Source organism: Lepisosteus platostomus, chromosome 28 (assembly GCF_059453375.1).
Source record: "Lepisosteus platostomus isolate fLepPlt1 chromosome 28, fLepPlt1.hap1, whole genome shotgun sequence".
NCBI lineage: Eukaryota > Metazoa > Chordata > Actinopteri > Semionotiformes > Lepisosteidae > Lepisosteus > Lepisosteus platostomus.
This window is the reverse complement of record NC_142638.1, coordinates 1063186-1084073: the sequence shown is the minus strand read 5'-3', so window position 1 is coordinate 1084073 and position 20888 is coordinate 1063186. Positions and strand designations below refer to the sequence as shown.

The 20888-nt window shown below is 40.4% G+C and overlaps 2 protein-coding genes across 3 annotated transcripts in view; both read right to left on the bottom strand.

Annotated features, from left to right (window-relative positions):
• The window catches only part of lrp2b (low density lipoprotein receptor-related protein 2b), a 65744-nt gene extending 60331 nt beyond the window's left edge, over positions 1-5413 (bottom strand). The window contains exons 1-3 of the mRNA XM_088623048.1: positions 5371-5413; positions 2105-2206; positions 652-768 (exon numbers count right to left, since the gene is read on the bottom strand). Of these exons, the coding sequence (XP_088479174.1) occupies positions 652-768; positions 2105-2206; positions 5371-5413 (262 nt within the window). The remainder of the gene's footprint in view (positions 1-651; positions 769-2104; positions 2207-5370) is intronic.
• Positions 5414-7851: 2438 nt separating this feature from the next.
• LOC148638526 (uncharacterized) overlaps positions 7852-20888 on the bottom strand; it is a 39687-nt gene continuing 26650 nt past the window's right edge. For both annotated transcript variants that reach the window (XM_088622625.1, XM_088622624.1), the window contains 10 exons: positions 20480-20596; positions 19933-20042; positions 18825-18883; positions 18084-18214; positions 17070-17207; positions 15317-15359; positions 13207-13244; positions 12479-12566; positions 10926-11106; positions 7852-9640 (listed from right to left, as the gene is read on the bottom strand). In XM_088622625.1, the coding sequence (XP_088478751.1) occupies positions 9506-9640; positions 10926-11106; positions 12479-12566; positions 13207-13244; positions 15317-15359; positions 17070-17207; positions 18084-18214; positions 18825-18883; positions 19933-20042; positions 20480-20596 (1040 nt within the window). In that variant the 3' untranslated portion in view covers positions 7852-9505. The remainder of the gene's footprint in view (positions 9641-10925; positions 11107-12478; positions 12567-13206; positions 13245-15316; positions 15360-17069; positions 17208-18083; positions 18215-18824; positions 18884-19932; positions 20043-20479; positions 20597-20888) is intronic.

The window sequence follows — 20888 nt, the reverse complement described above, 5'->3', positions numbered from 1 at the left end:
AGACTGCCCTTTGATACTCACATTTTTTAAATGACATTCTTTTATTCTAAAACATTTTAAATGAAGGAATAACTGTTGTAAAGCTTGCTCAATGACAAGACAAGACTCGTGATTCAACATACTAGAGATGTTCCACCACCTGAGTTTCTGTTTAAGGGCTCTGGTAATGACGCAGTCAGCCCTGAGCATCAGAATACCTATTGCCCTCATTGAGAGACTAACTACATGAGTCAGCTGATTTAATAGAATGCTTTTAATTTCTTACAACCTCCTTCATTGTTGGTAAGGATTAAAGAGTCGCACTGCAAATAAAAAGTATGAAACATAGTGAAAACCTGTTTTAAAAGTGATTAATTTAATGGACAAGGGTAAAAGACCTAGACCTGCAACTTTATAAACATATACATATATACCGCATTCATTATTTATCAATAGAGTGTTGACAGCTCTTAAATTAGTGAAAACCTCATTCCAGAAGCATGGTAGCAATTATTCCATGTAATGGAGTGAAATGTAATGTCCATGTACCCAGATTCTTTTTTTTTCCCCAACTAAAAAATTGCTTTAAAGCCTTAATCCCCAGCAGAAATAACAAGCCAATAACTCAAGCTGAAAAGACAGTCCCATCAGTACCACAACAGCATCACTTACTGCAGTTGTGTTCATCCGAACCATCCACACAGTCCTGGACTCTGTCGCAGCGGAAGTTTCCCGGGATACACTGGCCCTCCTGGCATGTGAACTGGCTGGGAGCACACTCCTGGCCATCTGTGGATGGAGAATCTTACTCAACAGGAATTGTGTGCATTTGGAGGTTTTTATATCACAAAATAGATGGACTGTTCTATGATTCTCAGCCAGTTAGGTGAAGCAGCCTTACTACATTGTGAACAAGCAGGCTTGTGAATATGTCTTTTTTTAATCCAATAGAAATATTGCTCTAGACTTTGAGACAGTTTTTTTTAGGGAGCAGATCATCTTGGAACCAACCTATACATCTAATTACATTACCCATTACAGTGACTAGGGAGTGGGAAGGGTTGCTTCAAAATTCATAATTTTATGCTTAATTCAAAATGTTGTAAAATTTTGTGATACCATCACTTGATTTATTTTGCTACCAAGATTTAATAAACCATTCTGGAAACGTGTAACTGTAGTTTCCCTTTAAGAGCTTGGGGGCACAGGGCTGCTCTTGGGTAAATTAATATTACATTACTGTGCGCTGGTGTTATGATTACAGCTTGGCCTGATCAGCATCTTTCTCTAGTGCCAGTAACTATTCATCCTGCCTGCATCAGCAGGTATAATATCTAGCATACAACAAGTGTAAGATATGGGCTAAAAAGGGAAGCTATTTACTTTATCTACTCCACACAAAGCACTGCAGTTTCTCTTATCTTAAGAAGTCTGATAACTGAGGTGGTGACACTCAGTGCTTTGCAATTGTCAGTATGCTGTTTCGCTTATCAGCCTCCGCATCAAAGCAGTTTTTGCTACTGGGAAACTACTGCTTAAGGAGTCACTATCTGTAATAGCTTGCAAAACTGAAAATATTTCAGGAATTAAATCAGCATTAAATCAGCTGTGGAGGAGTCTTTAATATGATTACACAAAAGGAGGACATGTTGCAAATATCTGCTGGTAGACCGGTAGGTGACACTCTGGCACTAGTGCTAAAATCCTAACCTCCTTCTTTGATCAAGAGTGGATCATTCAGAAGACGCTGGCTTTTGAATGAGAAATTCAGCTGAAGTCCTGCCTGACTTGTGGACGTGCAAAACCCCCGTTTTGTTCTTTATAACTTCACAGATATAGCTCTGTAGAGTCAAGTGGCAGCCAAGAACAAACCTGGATTGTCTTCCTTCGGGTTAGCAGATAAAATAATTAGGATTTGCATTGACTCAACCAATCAACAAAAGTCAACATCGTCTGCCAACCACCCTTATGGCATTGTGAGAGTGATCAGCATATGACAAGCAATTTTAATGCTGATAATGGTAGTACTTCAGCTGAAACATTAGTTTCGCAAGAGGTTGAATACTCCTGCTTTGTGCGTCCACACTGACCAGCTTCGAAAGCTGGGACTCGGACCGATACGCACTGCAAGTTCTCTGCTCGTCCGAGCCGTCTGGACAGTCCTCCTCGCCGTCACACACGAACAGTATGGAGATGCATTCTTTGCCCTGCACACAGGTGAACTGGTCTGAAGCACAGGAATGGGCAGCTGAAAGGGACACATGCAGAGCAGCATTACCACACCATCCAGCCCACCCTTGAGCCTCCCCTTTTAACACATCAAGACAGCACAACTATGCTCAGAGCCAACTAGAGGAGAAAGGCACCCCCTGCCAACAGTGTCACATGCCTACAAGTGCCAGCAGGCAGCAGGGAATGCCGTGTCCCCAAGACAGCCCTGGCGAGCCTTGTGGTGGAGAGCTGGTGCCATGACCCAGGCTCAAACCCACGGTCCCCGAGATCAGCCTGCACACAGTTAACACCTTCACCAATTGCGCCACTCTGAAAGCCCCCACATCTCATTTTTACGATCTCATTATCAGCAGGTATACTGTACTCCGATTCTCAGCCTCACTGGCCGTGGATGTAGATACAGCACTGTATGTTTCCTCCACTGTTTAATAACATTACAGGTGTGTCTTCTAAATAACTAACCCACCCTGCTTAATACTAACCTTCATTAAGATGGTACTAAACTACATTGGAAGCTTATATGGTGTTGTTAGGTGTATAAAACTCTGAATAGAGCAGAAAAATGAAATGATCTAATGCATAAAAAAATGTGTATAAGCTTCACTGAAAACAAACCAGACTCGTTAAGTGTCCTGAATGTATTGAACAACCAAGTTCTAAAACTCATAATAAAACACCATTCCTTTAAGCTTTATTAAATTAAAAAAGGTGTTGACATTGGATTGATTCACACAGAGACGTAGCACTTATGTAAAAAGCAAGAATGCAATGAAAATGTAAAGTTTTTAATAAACAAAGTTAACAATCCTTTCGATTGTAGCCAAATGCCAATGTTATTTTCTTTTTTCTGGAGCATTTCTTGCCGAGAGGCTATTAAGGCTGCAAAAAATAAAGTTTGTAAAATACCATCTCCCCCCCCCAGAACTGTACTCAGTCTTGATTAAAAAACTTTTCAAGCCTGTATCCTCCTGAATCCGCACATCTAATTACACAATAGCATTTAATTCTCATTTTTCATAGTGTTTCAGTACTTTACATAGGATCACCAAATGTGAATCGTAACTAATTTCATGTACATTATAATATACAAGAGTACAGATGTCTATTTCTAGTACAAATCTAACACGCAACCCTAATTAGTTTGAAAATAAAAAGTGCTAAAAATACCACTAAGGAACACATCCCATGTGGAACATCAGCTCAACGTGTCGAGGCCTACCTTGTGCAAATCGCAGGCACTGACCAAACACGATGGATAGGAGGATTCCTCTCATCATCCTGGAATGTTACCCGTTTTATTTCTCTCCTCTTTTTGAGAAAGTGTTAATTCTAATGCTTCACTTCAAGCATTGTGGCATCCCTAAAACTGCTCCAAGTACCTGCTCTCCAGGAGCTGGGGCGAACCCTGTGTGGCAATCGTCCCTGCGGAGCAAGGCCATTTACACCTCCCCAGGTGTGTGGGGATTTAAATTAACAGACACGTATGACTTTTATGGGTTCTCCTTCACAAGCTGGGATATAAGATTAACTTTGCCAGGTTAAAGTGTTGATGATATCAGCAAAATGTGGTTACTGTCTGTCTTTGTTGTACACATGGGAAGTTACAAGCACAGCATTAAACATTTCACTTTAAACAATAATGCAATTCTGCAAGATACTTGCAGTATACCCCATAAGAGTTCCTCATTTCCAGGTAGTCATACTGTCCAGTGGGTATGTATAGGGGAACATTGCATGGACAAATGTTGGATTTAAGGTAGAATCAAGACACTTGAACATAAGGCAATACCAATATCCTATTTAACAGATAATAGATCTTTAAAGCACTTATATTTTCAAGCACATAAGGACAAGGCTGCACAAATCTAACTCTGAACAGTGTACTACACATGCCCTGGGAATGAAGTCATTATCCTCCAGAGAATTAAGCCTGAAAGATCTGGAGATGTTTGAATGCTTTCACACAAAACCTGTCCTATTGAGGTAGTACCTTTCACAGTAACACATGCTCCCTGTTGCATCACACATTCTCTAAAGGAGAAAGACCTAGCCAGGTAGATGAGATGTTACCTAATTATTGTATTCGTAATGTGGAGAACAAGTGCAACAAATACTCAGTTGAGAAAATATTATAGAGGATACTGATAGTTTCAGTTACAGCTTTGCAGACAAGACATTCATTCTTGTTTAGTCTTAAGACCTGTACTTGGGTCCTCTGCACTTAACATAGCGGAAGGGAAGCTCTTCAGTCTTTCTTGCTCTAAAAACAAATTGCCTCCAAGGACGTGTTTTGTTTGTGGATGATGGATGCATGATAGAGCACTTTGCATTGGTTCAAAAAGTGCTAGACCTTTTCAGCACTACCTAGAAGACGTAGGTTGTCCTTGAATATAGATGAAAATCATCCATCAGCCTTCCCCCAGCAGAGCACTGGAAAATGGGAAAGCTCTGTAATATCACCGATTTCTGCAGCCACCCCTCCCATCCTTGTAATTTTAATAGCTCCTTCTTAGTTTTGATTATGAAGTCCAGCACTGTGTCTCTGTTTCTTTCTTCAAATTATGACAAGTACCTGAAAGTCCTGCAGGATCCAGGATACAAGACAACTGTGCTGTTCATTCCCCTCCACTACAGTGAAAACTGGACTTCTACCAATGCCACATTAAGATGTTTAAGATGCAATCAGCAGTGATTGCATCAAGTCTTAGGGATCACAGGAAAGGACCAGTGGACCAATGAGGGTGTCTTCCATTGTGCAATATCCACCAGCTTTGAAATGCATTCAAATATCCCAGAACTGCTTACCTCCTCAGGTTCTCTTCTCGCATTTCTCCGCTGGCCATCACTCAACTGAAGGAAATGGTACCGAGACCCATTCAAGGTCACCCTCAAGTAAGGTGTTGACATGAATGACTGGGGGAGCCCCATTGGTCTACCTGCCACACCTGCTCCATCAAGGCCAACATTCTGGGCCAAAGGCTGCAGCAGAAGGAGGAAACCCAACTCAGCCACAAATCCCACTCCCCATGTATTAGGCTGCAGCTAGCTGATGGGAGACTGGCACTTCCTTCCAGGAGGTCGGAGAACCCAGTACAATAGCCCACTGAGAGCTCAGAGAAGGCTGGAGGCTGGCAGAGACTGCTGAAGTGGAATGAAGACCAGCAGAAATGCAGGATGTAAGGGGGCAACTGAGATCTGACATGACTGGAGATGAGCTCAGTTGTCAGGGCAGATGCAGACAGGGGTGCTGAGCTGCCGTGGGGAAATCTTGTGGGGACCTCTGCCAGGGGTCTGGTGCTGAGCAGATGCATTAGAGACCGCCAGAACAAGTTCAGGACAGCCTCTTTTCAGGCAGATTCAAGGAGAGTATCCTTTGGTGAAGCACACTAGTATTGCCAAGCACACTACCTTGGTTTGAAAGCATCTCACCAAAAGAGCACCAGATCAGTGGCAGAACAGCATTTAAGTAATGGAGCTCCCATTAAATGGATGAAGGGGGTTGTAACAAACCAGTTTACGCATGTCCAGACTGCTCTGCATGGAACACAGCTCCATGTGGGAATGTGCCTGGATTCCAAGGATAGAAGCCTGTCTATAACACTTCTGGAAAGGAGTTTAATGTCCAGGTGAGGTATTTGGATCCCATCTTAGGAGTGCAATAAAGACAGCAATCCTTAACTAAAGTAGTAGAGTTTTGTTATTTGCACTTTACAGTTCTTTGATTGCAGAAGACCAGGATGTTGCAATTCAGTTAGTAACAACCTTGATGCCACCAGACTTTAGCACATAATAAAACAAGCACAACTATCTTTCATTGTACTTCACAGAATCCAACAGGCTCGTACTTTGTGCTTTGGCACACCTGCAAAAATTTCAATAAGACCAGGAAAGAGGAAATTTCATAGATTAGCGACAAAGCACTTAACACATTTTGGATTAAAAATACAACAAAATGATCTGCAAGAATTAACTTTATACCATGAGTTCTGTGAAATAAGAATTAACCTAGTAGGATCTCCATTGTTGGACTTCCATGCAACTGTTTTCATAGGAACATGTAGTTGACACAAACAGCTAAATAATGGGTGACAGACCTACCTCTTTAATGGGTAATCACAACAGAAAACCAAGCCCTTTACGTCAGCAATATATAACAACTATCTTCTACATACAACCAAGGCCTATTTTAAACAACCAAATACCACCTCCTCCATGAATCCCTTTACATACCAAATTAAAACCCATGTGAGAATGTGACTGTCAGTCATTCTCCAATTATTTAATTAATCAATTACAGGACCACAGTTGAATCTATTTACATACAATAGAGGGCAAAATGACCTCAAGTGGCAGGTCAGCTGAAATTAAGTCTCACTACTCATGCCCTTGAATTGCCCTTGCAGACCTTCCCGATGTCATTGTCCAGGACTGACTGTTCAACTTGATCTTTATTCTCTGCCTTACACTGTTGGGATTTTTTTATGCGTTTGAGTGTTCATCCTAGAATCTTTATTGCCACATGTGAGTACTCTCTCTTTCTCATTTAGCAGTTCCTCAACTTCTCTCATCACCCCCAGTTTGTTATTACCATATTTTCACCCTTTTACGTGGCATAACGATATCCTCATAATAACTGATACAGCTAGAAATGGCCTCTGTAACCTGGTTAATGTCTGTAGATTACATCAGAATCTAAAAACATGTCCCAATCAGTGACCCTAAAATGAGCCTGCAGAATTTCACCAGTCTGCCTAGTTATACACTGTCCATGGTCTTCCATGGTCCATTTTGTGATGGTTCTCCCATCACAAAACATGCTGCCAGGGTTCGACTGGCCTTTCTCTATAAGGCTGTGATGAACTGGCATCTTGGGGAGCCACGGTACAGTACTGCCTTTAACCCTCTGCTTCCCGGACAGGCCTCAGCTTGCAACAACCTTACCAGAAAAGGGCTGCTTATCTTACTGATAATGGATAGATGCATTCCTTGTTATTTTAAATTTTGACATTTAAAATTGGACATTTTTAATGGAATCACTTTGACAGTTGCCGTTATGTTAATCATTACTGAAGCTCTGGCCTGCATTGTAAAGAGACCAAGGATTATTTTGATGAACTTCAAGAATGATGTTTACATATATCTGCAGAAGTGGGCCAAGGAAAGGAACTTTGTGTCAGGTGTAGATTCTGGGGCAGTATTGCATTATACACAAACTGGGACATTATAGTACAGACTACAGTGTAATGGTCATCCCCCATTCCAGAGTGTCTGCACATTTTCTAGATTTATTCACAGCACCAAGAGCTAAGACAAGTTCTTAAACTGGTCCATTTAAGCTAATAATGAACTAAGTCAGGTCTTCAAAAGCCCATCTGGACCAAAACCTTATAGATACACTGGCCCTCCAGAAGCAGGATTGGGGACCCGTGTCTTTGGCAGTACCGCTACAGAACAGAATAAAACCTGATAGGTAACAGTGCTCACTTTTCAGAAACAAATACAGTATTTTTTCAGTCTTTTTCAGCATAATCATATGTATTCAGAATATGTGCAAGTTTGTATTGAGGTGAATAGGCACCTCTAACACAAAGCTTTCAACCCAGGTCAAGAAAGAACAAAGATGTGGAGAAGCTCGCCAGATCTGATCAAAATGAGAGTTTCCACACATTTTATTTTTAAACAGGTCAACAGCTTTCATCCTGAAATAATAATAAGACAAACACAAGGGGCTCTTCTTAACAAATGACTCATTCATATACAAATACATCAATAATAATGACAACAAGCACAATAAATTAAAGCAGAATCTGCAATACACTATTCTGTTGAAGATGCAACACATTGATCTGGCCCAATGGAAAGATACTGTGAGAAAACATCTTCAACACGACCATAAGGGAGAAAAGCCTGAACCAGCTATACACTTAAAACATCTCAGCCTTTGAACAGGTTTAAATTACAAATTTATTTCCATTTGTTTTCTTCTTCCCAAGCATAGCTCTTCTCACATAGAAAACATGTGAATCTGTTTGTACATCTGCAGACCCAGAAGAAGCACATTAGGCTTATATATACATGGCTACAGCATAAGTATGTGTACACTCCCATACATTCAAAGTAATACAAAAACAAGTAGATTGGCACATCATTAGCATCCTTTCTAAAAAGGAGTTTGGAATTATTCCTGTTATTAAATCCATTTTAAATAATCCAATGAAACAGGCACTCTGGGTTATAACAAAAGCAGCCAGCTTGCATTAAAGTTACCTATATATGTTTGATTTATTCTTCATTATCTCACAATCACTAGGTTTCTAGGTAAATGGTAACCTAGACAATGTGGATTAAGCAGAGGAACCAGCCCTTATTCAAACAAAGGAATTGTTTTAGACACAATGCAAGCATTCATAAATTAAACATAAGTAAAAATACAAAGTTACATTGTCACATCCCTTACAAAAATGTACAGAACTGTAGAATTTCTAAAACCAACTGAATCTTTAGGGAGAGTGTTTTATTTAGAATCCACAGAAACCACATATTTTACAAGGGTGAAGGGATAGAAACACTAAGTTTCAGGATCATCTCCTCCTTGTCAATATATTATTACATTCCTTCCTGAACTGTGGTTTTAAAAACGAATTTAGTGGTAATTGTATAATTCAGCTCAGATGTGATTGCATAAACACACAGAGAAAATGCTACAGCACTACTTAAATTGAAAAACTACATTTACCATCTATAATAAAATACAAGATCACTGATAAAACTAACAGCCACCTCAAGTGCATAACTAGTAAAAACTAATCTGGAAACAGTGACCTCTACTGGACGAAAAATTATTTGGTTTCATTTGTTTCCACCTTACGAACACTTAGGTTCACTCCATGTTCTGGACTGGTGGGCTTCATAGGTATTTGGAAACTGGTACATTATTCTAATTAAACCACTGATCCTGAAAAAGTCATTAATAGTTACAGAGGAATGAAAACCTGGGACCTCCAGCACCAGGAGTAAAAGTCAGTGCTTTAGAAGGCTGGGGTGGTCTGTGACAGAACCTCAGGCATTTGATTTGATCATAAAAAGAGCGAATTTTTAAGATCACAGAAAAAAATTGAAAAACGTAATTTTAAGAAATCGATTCTGGCCCAACAGAAGTGGTAGATGGATTCCAGCTGTTTAGGAGCCACAATCAACCCTGTCCTCATGACAAATGACTTTGAATGAGGTATCTGATTTTTAAAATAAAGTACAGTGAATGCTGTTCCTTTTCTTCTCTCCCTCTTCACTGGTCTTACTTCAGTGCTTTCTTGTCTTCATCAGCAACAAAGTAGGGGTTTTCCTGTCCATGGCACAGGTACGAGTAGCGCGACTGGTTCTTGCCTTTGAATGTCTTCAAGTCTTCTGCATCAAGATCATAAGATTCAGTCTAAAATGCAAAAAGATGACCATACATTTAGCGCTGACAGCGTTAAACTGCATAACATTATCCAGCTCTTCCAAGGAGTTTGCAGTATGGAAGCCAGAAGTGTGTGCGTGTTTGGTGCCACGGTGGTGTGAACAGCGCTTTGGTGCCAATGCCACACAGATCACGGGTTCACATCCAGCTCGGGGCAACTATTTGTGTGGAGTCTGTGTAACCTCTCCAAATGTGTTTGATTTTTTTCCAAGTGCCACTGATTCCTTCCATGACCGAGACACGTGCAGGTTAGAGGCTAGGTTTAACAAAGTACAGTCAAAGTTGTGTAAATTATGGTGGAATCTGAAGTCAGGTTAAAAGTACTTTATATAGTACAGCAAGGAAACCATTTAGGAAGCCTAAATTAGCCATTTTCTAATTGCTTTAATCAGTACAGGGTCACGGAGGGAGCCAGGGTCTATCCCAGCAAGCAATGACCACAAGGCAGGATATAAGCTGGATGAGATAACAGCCTGTCACAGGGCACACACAGACACAAACACACACACACACACACACACAGAGCCAATTTTCCCAGAAGCCAATTAACCACCAGCATGTATGAGACTTGCTTGTAGAATCTGAAAAAGAATCAAACTGTTTTACATTCATTTCAGCCCCCATCTCCACAGCTCATCACGCAGAACCATGAAAAGCCATCAAGTCGACACAGTTGGGGATTGTGGAGGCGTCAGGGAGGAGGGTGCACAGGCGATCTGTGAGTCAGCTGTGGAGATACAGCTCTCACAGCTTTGCAGGAATGCAAGAGAGATAACTAAGCGTATCAGACAGGAAGAGAGATAACTAAGCGTATCAGAGCACATGTGCTAACAAGAACTGACCAGTAAGAACACTGGACAGTACAACAATACCCAGCTAAGTGGTTGAAACTGATTGCTTGGGCTTTCATCAGAAAATGACTGCAGGGGATCCTTAGATTAATTAACTACTAAATACCAAACGGGGCCAGATGACCACTGGCCTCGGCCTGTTTTTGAACTTTCTTCTGTTCTTACAGTTCTTAGCACAATGGATTTCTGGGGAGGAAGTTGAGGAGTGGCAACAAGTTCCAGCCTCCCCTGTCATCCATAGTTTGTTTTGGTTGGTTTTGTTTATTAGCCTTCAGAGAGATGGTGATCCAGTTACAGGCACATCAGCTTACTGAATAATTTATTTTGCTGTGGTCTTATTTTGGTTTAATTTCCAGTTTTTGCGTGTAATAAGTGGGTGCTCAGCATCAGCCGTTGCCACTCACCGCCCCGTTGCCCTGGTGATGCTTGTTGACCAGGATGCGTGTGCTGCCGTTCTCGGTCATCTCCATGGGCGCGGGGTCCCAGCTGGTAGAGGCACGGGGGATTCTGGGTACTTCCTGTTTGGGCCACACCAGGAAGTCTTCGGCTGGGTATGGGCTTCCGTAGGTAGAACCCTTACTTTTCCTGAGAAAAAGCACACGTTTCATCAGTGCAAGTGTGGAACTCGAAGAGGTGACAGTCTTCCACATCCTTGCAGAATTTATAGAAAACGTAAAAGTTGTCTACATTCCAGGACAGCATGATAATTAAGACCAATTAAGTCAGCAGATTTAACTTGTGGCAAGACCGGGTTAGTGGAAAGGATAGTGCTGTTGCCTCCCAACTCATACGTTCAGGGTTTGACTCCAGACCAGCTACTCTCTGTTTTGAGCTAACGTGTTCTCCATACTATTTATGAGTTTTCAATGGATGCTCCAGTTTCCTCTCATGCAGGCTAGACTATTTGGAGTCTCTAAACTCTGCCTTTGTGCTTGTGTTCTGCAATGGATTTGTGGCACATCCAGAGTGTGGTCATCAGAGTGTGCTCTTCCAGAAGAGGCTCCAGCTTATTGCTTATACTCTCACCAGGAATAAACACCTTCCAGATAATAATTGAATGGCTCTTTTTTGACATCACAAGAATGTAATACCATTTAACGTCTGAACGACGCTAATGTAAGGTGGAAGACCAATTCAAGTTTGCCTGTAGGTAGAAATGTGCATTAGCAATGGTAATCATACGACCTTTGGAGTTCTGGCCACAGTGAGGTGTGTGATCACCATTGCTACTACACAGCGCCACCTAGTGGCACTCTAGAGTAAGTCCTCCACTGTACACTAACTTGCTGTTCCTCCTTAGCTCCTAATATCAGTGACATGTCTCAATTCAGAGATATCCTAGCTGTGTATGTCTACTTATACACTATCCTCAATGACTAGTCCCACTCACTGGCTCCATCATCGAGGGACACTTTGAGGAAGGACAGAATCTAAAAGCTGCCCTTCAGCTGAACAAAATTTTATGTAAACCAACTGTTACATCTCTACTAAGCTGATACAGCTGTTTGAATAAGTGACTGTTTAACTGATAACTACTCTGGTCACTGGTCAGAACAACTGATCATTGTAGGTGGGACAGTCAGTACCAATATAGGAAAAGAGATATGATATTTGATTAACATAAAAGAAAGGTCAATATTAAATTCCGAGTAACTGCAAAAGAAAAAAAATTGAATGTATCTAAAAAATAAACTGTAGTCCACTGCCATTACATTTCATATAAAAACTAATATATGATACGGCAATATAACAAAACTAGAATTTGATTTTAATTCTATTTTTTGGTCTTAGTGCAAATTTAAAATTGTGGGCTCTTCCAGTTTTTACAGTTGCGAGACCAAGGATTTACTGAAGGCTCCGGCATTAAATTTGTCAAACTAAATGTGTTACAGCCGCAATGCTGAGACTGAACATGTGTAACACTTTTACAATCATAAGTAACTTAATACTTTCTTACCTACAACAGTAGATAATAAACGCCAGCACTACAATTAACAGCAATCCACCAAGAACACAGGAGATCACCACAACTGCTAACAGAGATGCTTTAAAGATAAAAGGAGATAACATAGATAAGTACATATTTACATTGACAATTTTTTCCACCCTTTCACATTTGTATTGTCTGAATTAAGCACTCTGCAACCAGAGGGATTTCCTTGACAGTACTAGGGCAGTGAAGAGCAATTTGTCCAAGCACAAAGACACCACAGATCAACCAACAGGAAGTCCACAGACCACTTTCACTATGCCAAATCTGAAGAAAAAAGCAGCTTTATTTTCTATAGAGTTAGAAACTAAAGTGTCTGGCTCCCAATGCTACTTTACAGGAAACAGCGGGACAATAGAGCTGCCTAAAATTAGACACAGTGGGTGAAAATAGACAGGCTCAACTGATCAAATCCCAAGAGCTGTTTATTAAAACCTCCATAGTTTTGGAGTAAAAAATATTTTAAAACACCACTGGGTTTCTCGATTGGTTAGCGCACTTCAAACCAGTATTCTCTGGTCTGTAGAAGTCTGGGCTATGTCATTAGCTGGTCATTACTCAGATTTCTTAAACAGGGGTGCACTATTGATTTGGGAAATACATTTTGACCTGACTCAACTAACAATTGCCAAAACCAGAAAAAAAAAGCCAACAGGGAAAAAGCACACAATTCAATTGGAACTGAGGATACTTACAGTCACTGCAGTTAAACCCAGCATAACCAAACGGGCACCTGTAAAGATAATGAACAAAGTTAACCACAGCCAACCTATAATTCTTTACAGATTTTAAACAGGAACTGTCATCTAAGCACTCCATGAGGGGAAAACCATTCAGAAGCAAGCCATAGATGAACCTGGGACTAACAAATACAGAGGCAATTTGGGAGGGAGCTTCATAGGTAGAACATACTGTAACAGGGAGTGACTTGATCCAGAGGAGAGGTATATAGTAATAGGAAAATGTTTATATAGTGGAGTCAAATTGTTTCCAGCAAATATATGTGCTGCAACACTGAATAAACTGCACTTTGTTCCTAATCAGCTATGTCTTTCATCAATAGTCAATCCTTATTATTGACATGAGTCCATAATAAGTGTGAACAACACAAACACAATGATGCAAGCTATATAATTACAATGTAATCACACAGAGATAAAAGAGACAAAGTGTGGATACCCACATACTATAAAAGACACAGTTTAAAGGTTCAAATCAGACATGTTCATTTTACTCCTCCAAACTCAGCCAGAGACATGAGAGCCCGAATCTCTCTCTCTACTCTCTGGACAAGCCTCTTCCTTGCTGCTGCTCTTTGTCTTCCCAGACAAACTCCTCCTCTATCCCTCAGACATTCTCCCGCCCATACGCCACCTTCTGATTGATGAGACGGTGTGCAACCACCATGTCAGCCGTACCTGGCTGCAGTCTCAAGAGAGACCAAGAACACAGGTCTGACAGTACTGGATAAGAGATGTGCCAGCACTGTGAGATAAACCAGAGGACAGTCCTGCGCCTTAAAGGGCACAGATACTAGTTTTCCATCCTACTTCAGTTCTTAGTTATATGGCCAAGCCATGGCCCAACTGAACAGATTAAGTGCTGTTTCCAGGTTTTGCCTGGGTACAGAGCAGTACCACTGTCTAGTATGATCCGTTTAGATCTCTTAAGGAAAACCAGACTGGTGGTCTGTACGGTGCATGTGCTCTGTCAGGTGGCACTTTTCCATCTGCTCCACAATGTCCTAACCAGCACCCCAGTATGGCAACAGAGGACACTATGTTATAGAAGACATTGGCCTTTGGTTGAGATGTTAAGTTCCTGGCCACTTGTTTATTAAAGATCTCATGTCTTATTGCTTGTATGAACAGGGTTGTTGATTCCAGTATCCTGGATAATTTCCACTCTGAGCTCACACAATCTGGCCTAGCCAAAATATTTACCCACTGAGGAAGCAATTTCTCTACCTGATCTACAGAGTATTAGGGCTGTTAGAGCATAGTGGCTACTGTGCATTAGTAGGGTGCTGTGGACCCCTTAACATATGTTATACCTGCTGGGATTCCTCACACATTCCCAAAGACAGAAAACTTTATGAAGGTTGCAGTTGAATCAGAAAGAAATCAAGCAGTAATAATAAGTGAGTGAGACCAAGATCTTTCTGTAACTGCTGTTACAAAATGCCAAGAACATTGCTCATTTCCTTTTTAATTACTGGGCACCCCTTTAATCCAAACATATTATTGGGTCTGCCAGGATTGTTTTTATTCAATCTGCAGATATTCCTTGCAATACATCCCTTGTGTATGTATACCTGGTATTAAAAATGAAAGTGATGTTTTAAAACCAAGATTTTCTCTAAATTTTTCATTGTTTAGGTACAAGCCATATCAATTAAGTAATAAAAAGTGCTTGCTATACACCATTTTAATTCTGAATTAGACGACTTGAAACACCATTTCAGTTCCAGCCTGGAGCCAGCGGAATACCAGCAGGAGTAATCTGGGAAGTGTGCTCGTATCCTTTGGAACTAAAGCACTTTACTACAACTTCCACACTCACTGACTGTAAAAAAGTCCAGGCTGCTTCAGAGCTTAAACATATTCCTGTCTCACACCCGCTTGAGGGTCACATAAGTGAGCTGAGTTCTTTAGCACTTGACAGCTCCTGGACTTCAAGGACTCACACAGTTAATCTGGCTGCTATCAGACCAATTAAGATTATGCACCATGCAATGACATTAAGCATGAATATTAATGCTGGCCTCAATCTTCACATTCTTCAGAAATAAAATACTGTACTTACTTCACACATTGTGCACCATCCTGCTTGTAGCCATTGAGACAAGCTGTCAAAATCAGAGTTAGATACTGTCAGTGGGTGTACATAATAATACTGGAAAAATTTCATGAGCCAAATACAAAACTTCACGTCTGTGATATAAGATTGGTAATATTTAATTTCACAAAGCCACACTAACATGGTACAGATTCAGTTTAACTACAAATACTTTTAGTAGTTTCACTGTAATTACAGTAGCATAACAATTACATGGTTATACTGTTACTAACTACAAGTGAATTAGTACTGCAACACATCTGAAAAGCCAAGAATGTTCATAGTTTCATTCTAATTCCAGCTACAATGATACAAATCAGAAGTCTCAGTCTCAGTTTCCTAGCCTAGTGTCTTCAGGCTTTTGTATCAAACTGAGAGGTAAATTAAACAATCAACTTAATTATTTTTTTAAAACATAAAAAGGAATTGTTTTTGGATGTTTAACAGCTGAAAACCTTTAAAATATCCCAGACTCTACCTAACAGTGTTACAATTGCTGTATGCAAAAATTAGGACATACAGTATGCAACTGAGAACTAAAAGAACAGATGACACTGAGCCATCCTGTTACAGATAATTAAGTGGTTTCAGCAGTCCAGAAAATGAATGAAGAACCAAATGAGTTTGAATTTTGCTTTCTGAAATAGGACACAAAGTGCTAAGCCCTCATATGTGACCATAAGACATTTTCAGAGCACATCACCAGGAATCCTGTGTTCAAATGTCTTTGTCAGTGGCTGGAACACTAAAATAGCACAAAAATGGAACCTTGTCAAGTCTTAATCTTCTCTGTTTATGAGTTGACTTGATGGAACTGAAATCTACTGGCAAACTCAACCCATGAGATTACAGTAAGGACAACGACACAGGGTGAAATGTATTTTGGTCCATAAGCAGTAAGACCCAAATGAGCAAGATGTACTGAATATCTGAAGCCATTTTTACATTCCTGTGTACTGAAATGAGTTTGTGGGGCTGGAGCTGGGGAAATCTTAGCACTGCTGTGGGTAGTTCCTCTCTTTACAAACAACAACAACAAAATTCTAGGAACTGGCAGGAAGTGTTAATTCTTTGCTTGTATCCATAGAAACTGCTATGGAGTTGAAAAAAAAAACACACAGACTGCCAAGGACACACAAGTTCTTGTCAGCTGCCCTCATACAATATGTTTTAAAGGGCCTACAGGCAACAGGTAATTTTCCCTTCCTTACATTTATATGAACTGGCTAATGTAAACAACCATACTGAAATGGAGAACTCTAGACTGTTCATATTTTTAAAACACTTGTCCACCCTCTCAATAGAAATGCTCACAAAACATAATTGCAGGAGAGAATTCAGCTATGGCAAAACACTGAGCACAAAACGCAGCAGGCCCTTGGCAGGGATATTAGCCTGGCATAAGTTGCACAAACTGATGCTAATCAGCTGACTTTTACTCTGCTGATGAGTTCTGCTCTGTGGGAGAAATCAGAGCTCCACAGAATTGTGGATAGTTCTCTTTTAATGTTGGTGCTCTTGTACCAAGATCTACAATTCATGTGGGCAGGCAAGAATAAATAACAGAAGTCTACTGTGGGAGCCATGAATAATGCATACAAATACTCCATCCGTGTCCATGTTTTTGGAGTTAAAACCACCATAACCATATAGATACAGATTCAACAAAAAGCACATCATAACATGATGAGTATAAAAGGGTTGTCTAAGAAACACTCACCCATGCAAGATCTGTTAGAGTACGGAGACTCAAGAAAACCAGGTATGCAAGTGCACTTTGCGATTCCACTAGCCAGGTAGCTGCAAATAGTTGATGTTGTGTCACAGGGGCTCTGAGACCCCTGACACAGATCTCTAGCTGCAGACAAAAAAACAGTGACTTGGGTGAGTGAGATCAGCAATGAACTGGAGCCTATAGTGCACCAACAACTTCCTGGGAGAAAACTAGGGAGCACGGATTATTCCCTAGGGCTCCCGAGTGCCTCACCCAGGATAGCAGGTCTTGCTCAGGGCCCAGGTTGAGCCCTCCATCTGTATCCCACTGGCCTGTGCCTGCCCAGTGGCCTGCAGTCAGCCAGGGTGTGCACAAAAACCCCAGACATGCAATGTCCAGAGTCTCCACCCTCCCTCCTGGACTTGTGGAGGGGCCAGGAGTGGCCAGCCAAACGTATGGGCAATTATCAATAATAAAGCACGAGAAATAAAGAGAGAAATGATAGATAGATCCATCCATCGCAGGGGAGCTGGAGCCTATCCCAGCAAGCAACAGGCAGAAGGCAGGATACACCCTGGAAGGGATGCGAGTCCATCGCAGGGGTCGCATAGTGTCACAAACACACTAGGCCAATTTTCCCAGAACTCAATTATCCTACCAGCATGTCCGTGGGATGAAACTCACACAAACACGGGGAGAACATCCAAAACCCACACTGACAGAAACCCGGGTCTGGAACTGAACCCAGGGCCAAGGCAGCAATGTTAATTACGGTGCCACCGTGCCACTGAAGAGAAATACTCGTCAAGCCTAAATTAAAAAACAATGGGCCCCTTGTCAACATTCTTCAACTTCAACTTCCTCAACTACTGAGCTTTTCAAATGAGGGTTTCAAACATTTTGCTTTAAATAATGTCTGGCTGAGACACCTACAGGTATGTTACCTTTACAGCTATGGGGAATTAGATTGCCTTATTTCCTGTTTTACTTGTCTTTTTAATGAAGGAAGAGGAAAAATACCTGTATATGATGCATTTAAGAAAACAGATGAATTTTGGATCGCCTTTGTGATGTCCTCCTTGACGCTGGAGACAGTGGCATCAGAGCTGGGTTCGTAAATATTCTGTATAGAGGCAACAACACTCCCTTGCCTGGGGAAAATGAAAAAATGTGTTGTTGTTACAGCAGCACCAATATCTTTACCATTTAATACTGACTGCCAGTATGAAGTCAGTTTTGTTACAAAAATCCTTCCACACAGAGAAGATCTTTTATTTAACTCATAAAAGACAAAAGCAAACATTGACTTATAGATGGGGAAAGAAATTAGCTGAAAGACCAAAACAGAATATAATTTCGTCCTGTAGATATAAACACGTTGTATAGTCCATCGCCATTCTGTAATGATCTCTTCCTTGGCATTCTGCGATGATATGGAATATAAATGACTGTTATATCAGCGTGTTTGGTTATTTGCACAGGGTCTGAAATCTTCTTTTGCATGTGTGCTATCAAGGGAACACATAATTTCTAAAATAAAAATTCAAGAATAATGAAACCCACATACTGGACACGTATCAAATAACAAGTTCAAGGGGGTCTGTACGAACAGAGGTGGGGTGAGAGTTAACAGGTCTGGGAAACAGTGTTTGCCCCTCATGCAGGAGGCACAGTTGTCTGGGCATGATAAACATAAACCCGCAAACAGAACACAAGTGAAAAGGGATTTGCAACACACATATGCACAACGGCAATACTCACTTGAGTTCCAGGACAAGAGAATTCAAATAGCCTTTGGTATTCTTCAGAATCCCTCTTAACTTGACAGGAAAACAAAAGTGAGAAAAATTAAAAAAGTAAGAGTATGTTAGTACCTGAGAGCAAATGGTACCTGACTCACCTGCCAACTGTCAAAAACAAAGCAAGAGCTCAACAGAGTCCTTTAGCTTGTCAGGGGCTGTCCAGCAGAAACTGGCAACCAACTGCTGGGATTATACTTTTAATCTGGTAGGATGGGTGACTTGGGTTAGACTGCAGGCTTCAGTTTTTAGGTATGTGCTAATGGTCGCCATTACCAGAACTCTTGGACAATCTTTCTCTCAGCACAAAATATTAATATATGTGGTAATTTTTGTGTTTTTTCAGGTAGTACTGCATGATCTGCAGTCATTCCACACCAATGTTTTTTTATTTATAGTCTACCGACCCTCACAAGGAATCACATCTTATCACTTATTGTATCTGGCTGGATACCAAGAAGCAATATCTTTTTTGTATGACATGGTGATCAAAATTACAACCAATATTCTAAATAAGGTCTTTCAAATAACTTGTACAATATCATTAACGTTTCCGGGACTGCAGATCGAAAATCCTTACATCACAGATATTAATCACGTATCGGCAAAGCAATCTGCACATCGCTCAGAGTTGTAGTTAAACACTTCAGTGTAGATGTCAGGTTGTCAGGTCATGTCAGGTTTTAATTAGTTTCTTGGGATTAAATATTTATTTCACTTTTTCAAGATTTTATGGACAAAGCAAGTATGCACTGCTATTTAGTAAATTCTGATCACAGATCAACACCCCAAAAATCATGACTCACACTGAATAAACAGTATTACTCTTGGTGATCTTCTGAACCTTCTCTAAGTTAAAGATTTCTTTTCCCAAATACTTAAAATGCTTAAAATGATAAATTTACAAAGAAAAAAGAACAAGAAAAATAAGCTTTAAAAAGAGTTAAAAATTCTGTAGATTGCAGCAAGTATGGTAGTGTAAGGTTTTGGAGATTCAGTTAGAAAATTACTGAAGTAGAATAACTTTATATACAAAAGTCTACATACAAAAAAACTAAATTTTAACTTACCTCATTACTAATTGAGAACGCTGTCTCTTTAAAGTCTTTGGAGCTTTTATCAGACATTGAAGTCTTGTAATTAATATTGACCAGATGCAAAGTTCCAGGAAAAACTTTTGCTGGAATTTAAATAAAAACAGATTTAATGAGGAACTCTGAAATGACTGCTTATCCTGTCATAGGGGTCCAAACAATTCAGTCAAACCTTGTGATTTCTTCTGTAACAACAAGTACTTTACATACACATACGTTAATACATAAGCTATCCCTAGATTTCAAAAATGTCTTTTTGGCCATGCAGGTAATTAATTGATTTTCAGGACTTACATATTAACTTATTTTGGAAGCTGTTCAATATTTCCCTTCAACACTGAATGCAGTTAGATTAATACAGCAAAGGCATAGAGACAATATGAAAATACTCAAGAAATGCGGTTTTCCTGCTACTAGTACACATATGCACGTATTACAGAAAAGGAATTAAATTATGGTGGTATTCAGGGATCCTTACGTGTGTATGTTTTTCAGAAACCCTTTTGTGCAGAGTAATACTTACCATCCACACAGTTTCCCAAAGAATCATAGTAGAGACCAGGCAGACACTGACAGGTGTAACTGTTGAAGAGATCCACACATGTGCTTCCAAAGGGGCACAGGTCAGGACTGCATTTTCCTGGAGTAAAGCCAGCGCAAAGGAAAGAGCTGTTGGGTCTCGGAATTAACATCCACATCAGTACAACCAGTGTAAGATTAAGACTGTCTTATACTGACAAACCATTAACACATTTGTGGCCACTGGGTAAGTAGGTGGGAGTAGCTGCAAGGAAAGCAACGAGCTTCATCATGTCACAACGTCTGTTTCCAGGTTTACTTCAATCTCTAGACGATTCACAATAAAAACGGGCTGGTACATTAGGAAGGAAAATGTTTGAGCTGAGCATCACTGCAAAATTTTACTACATCTT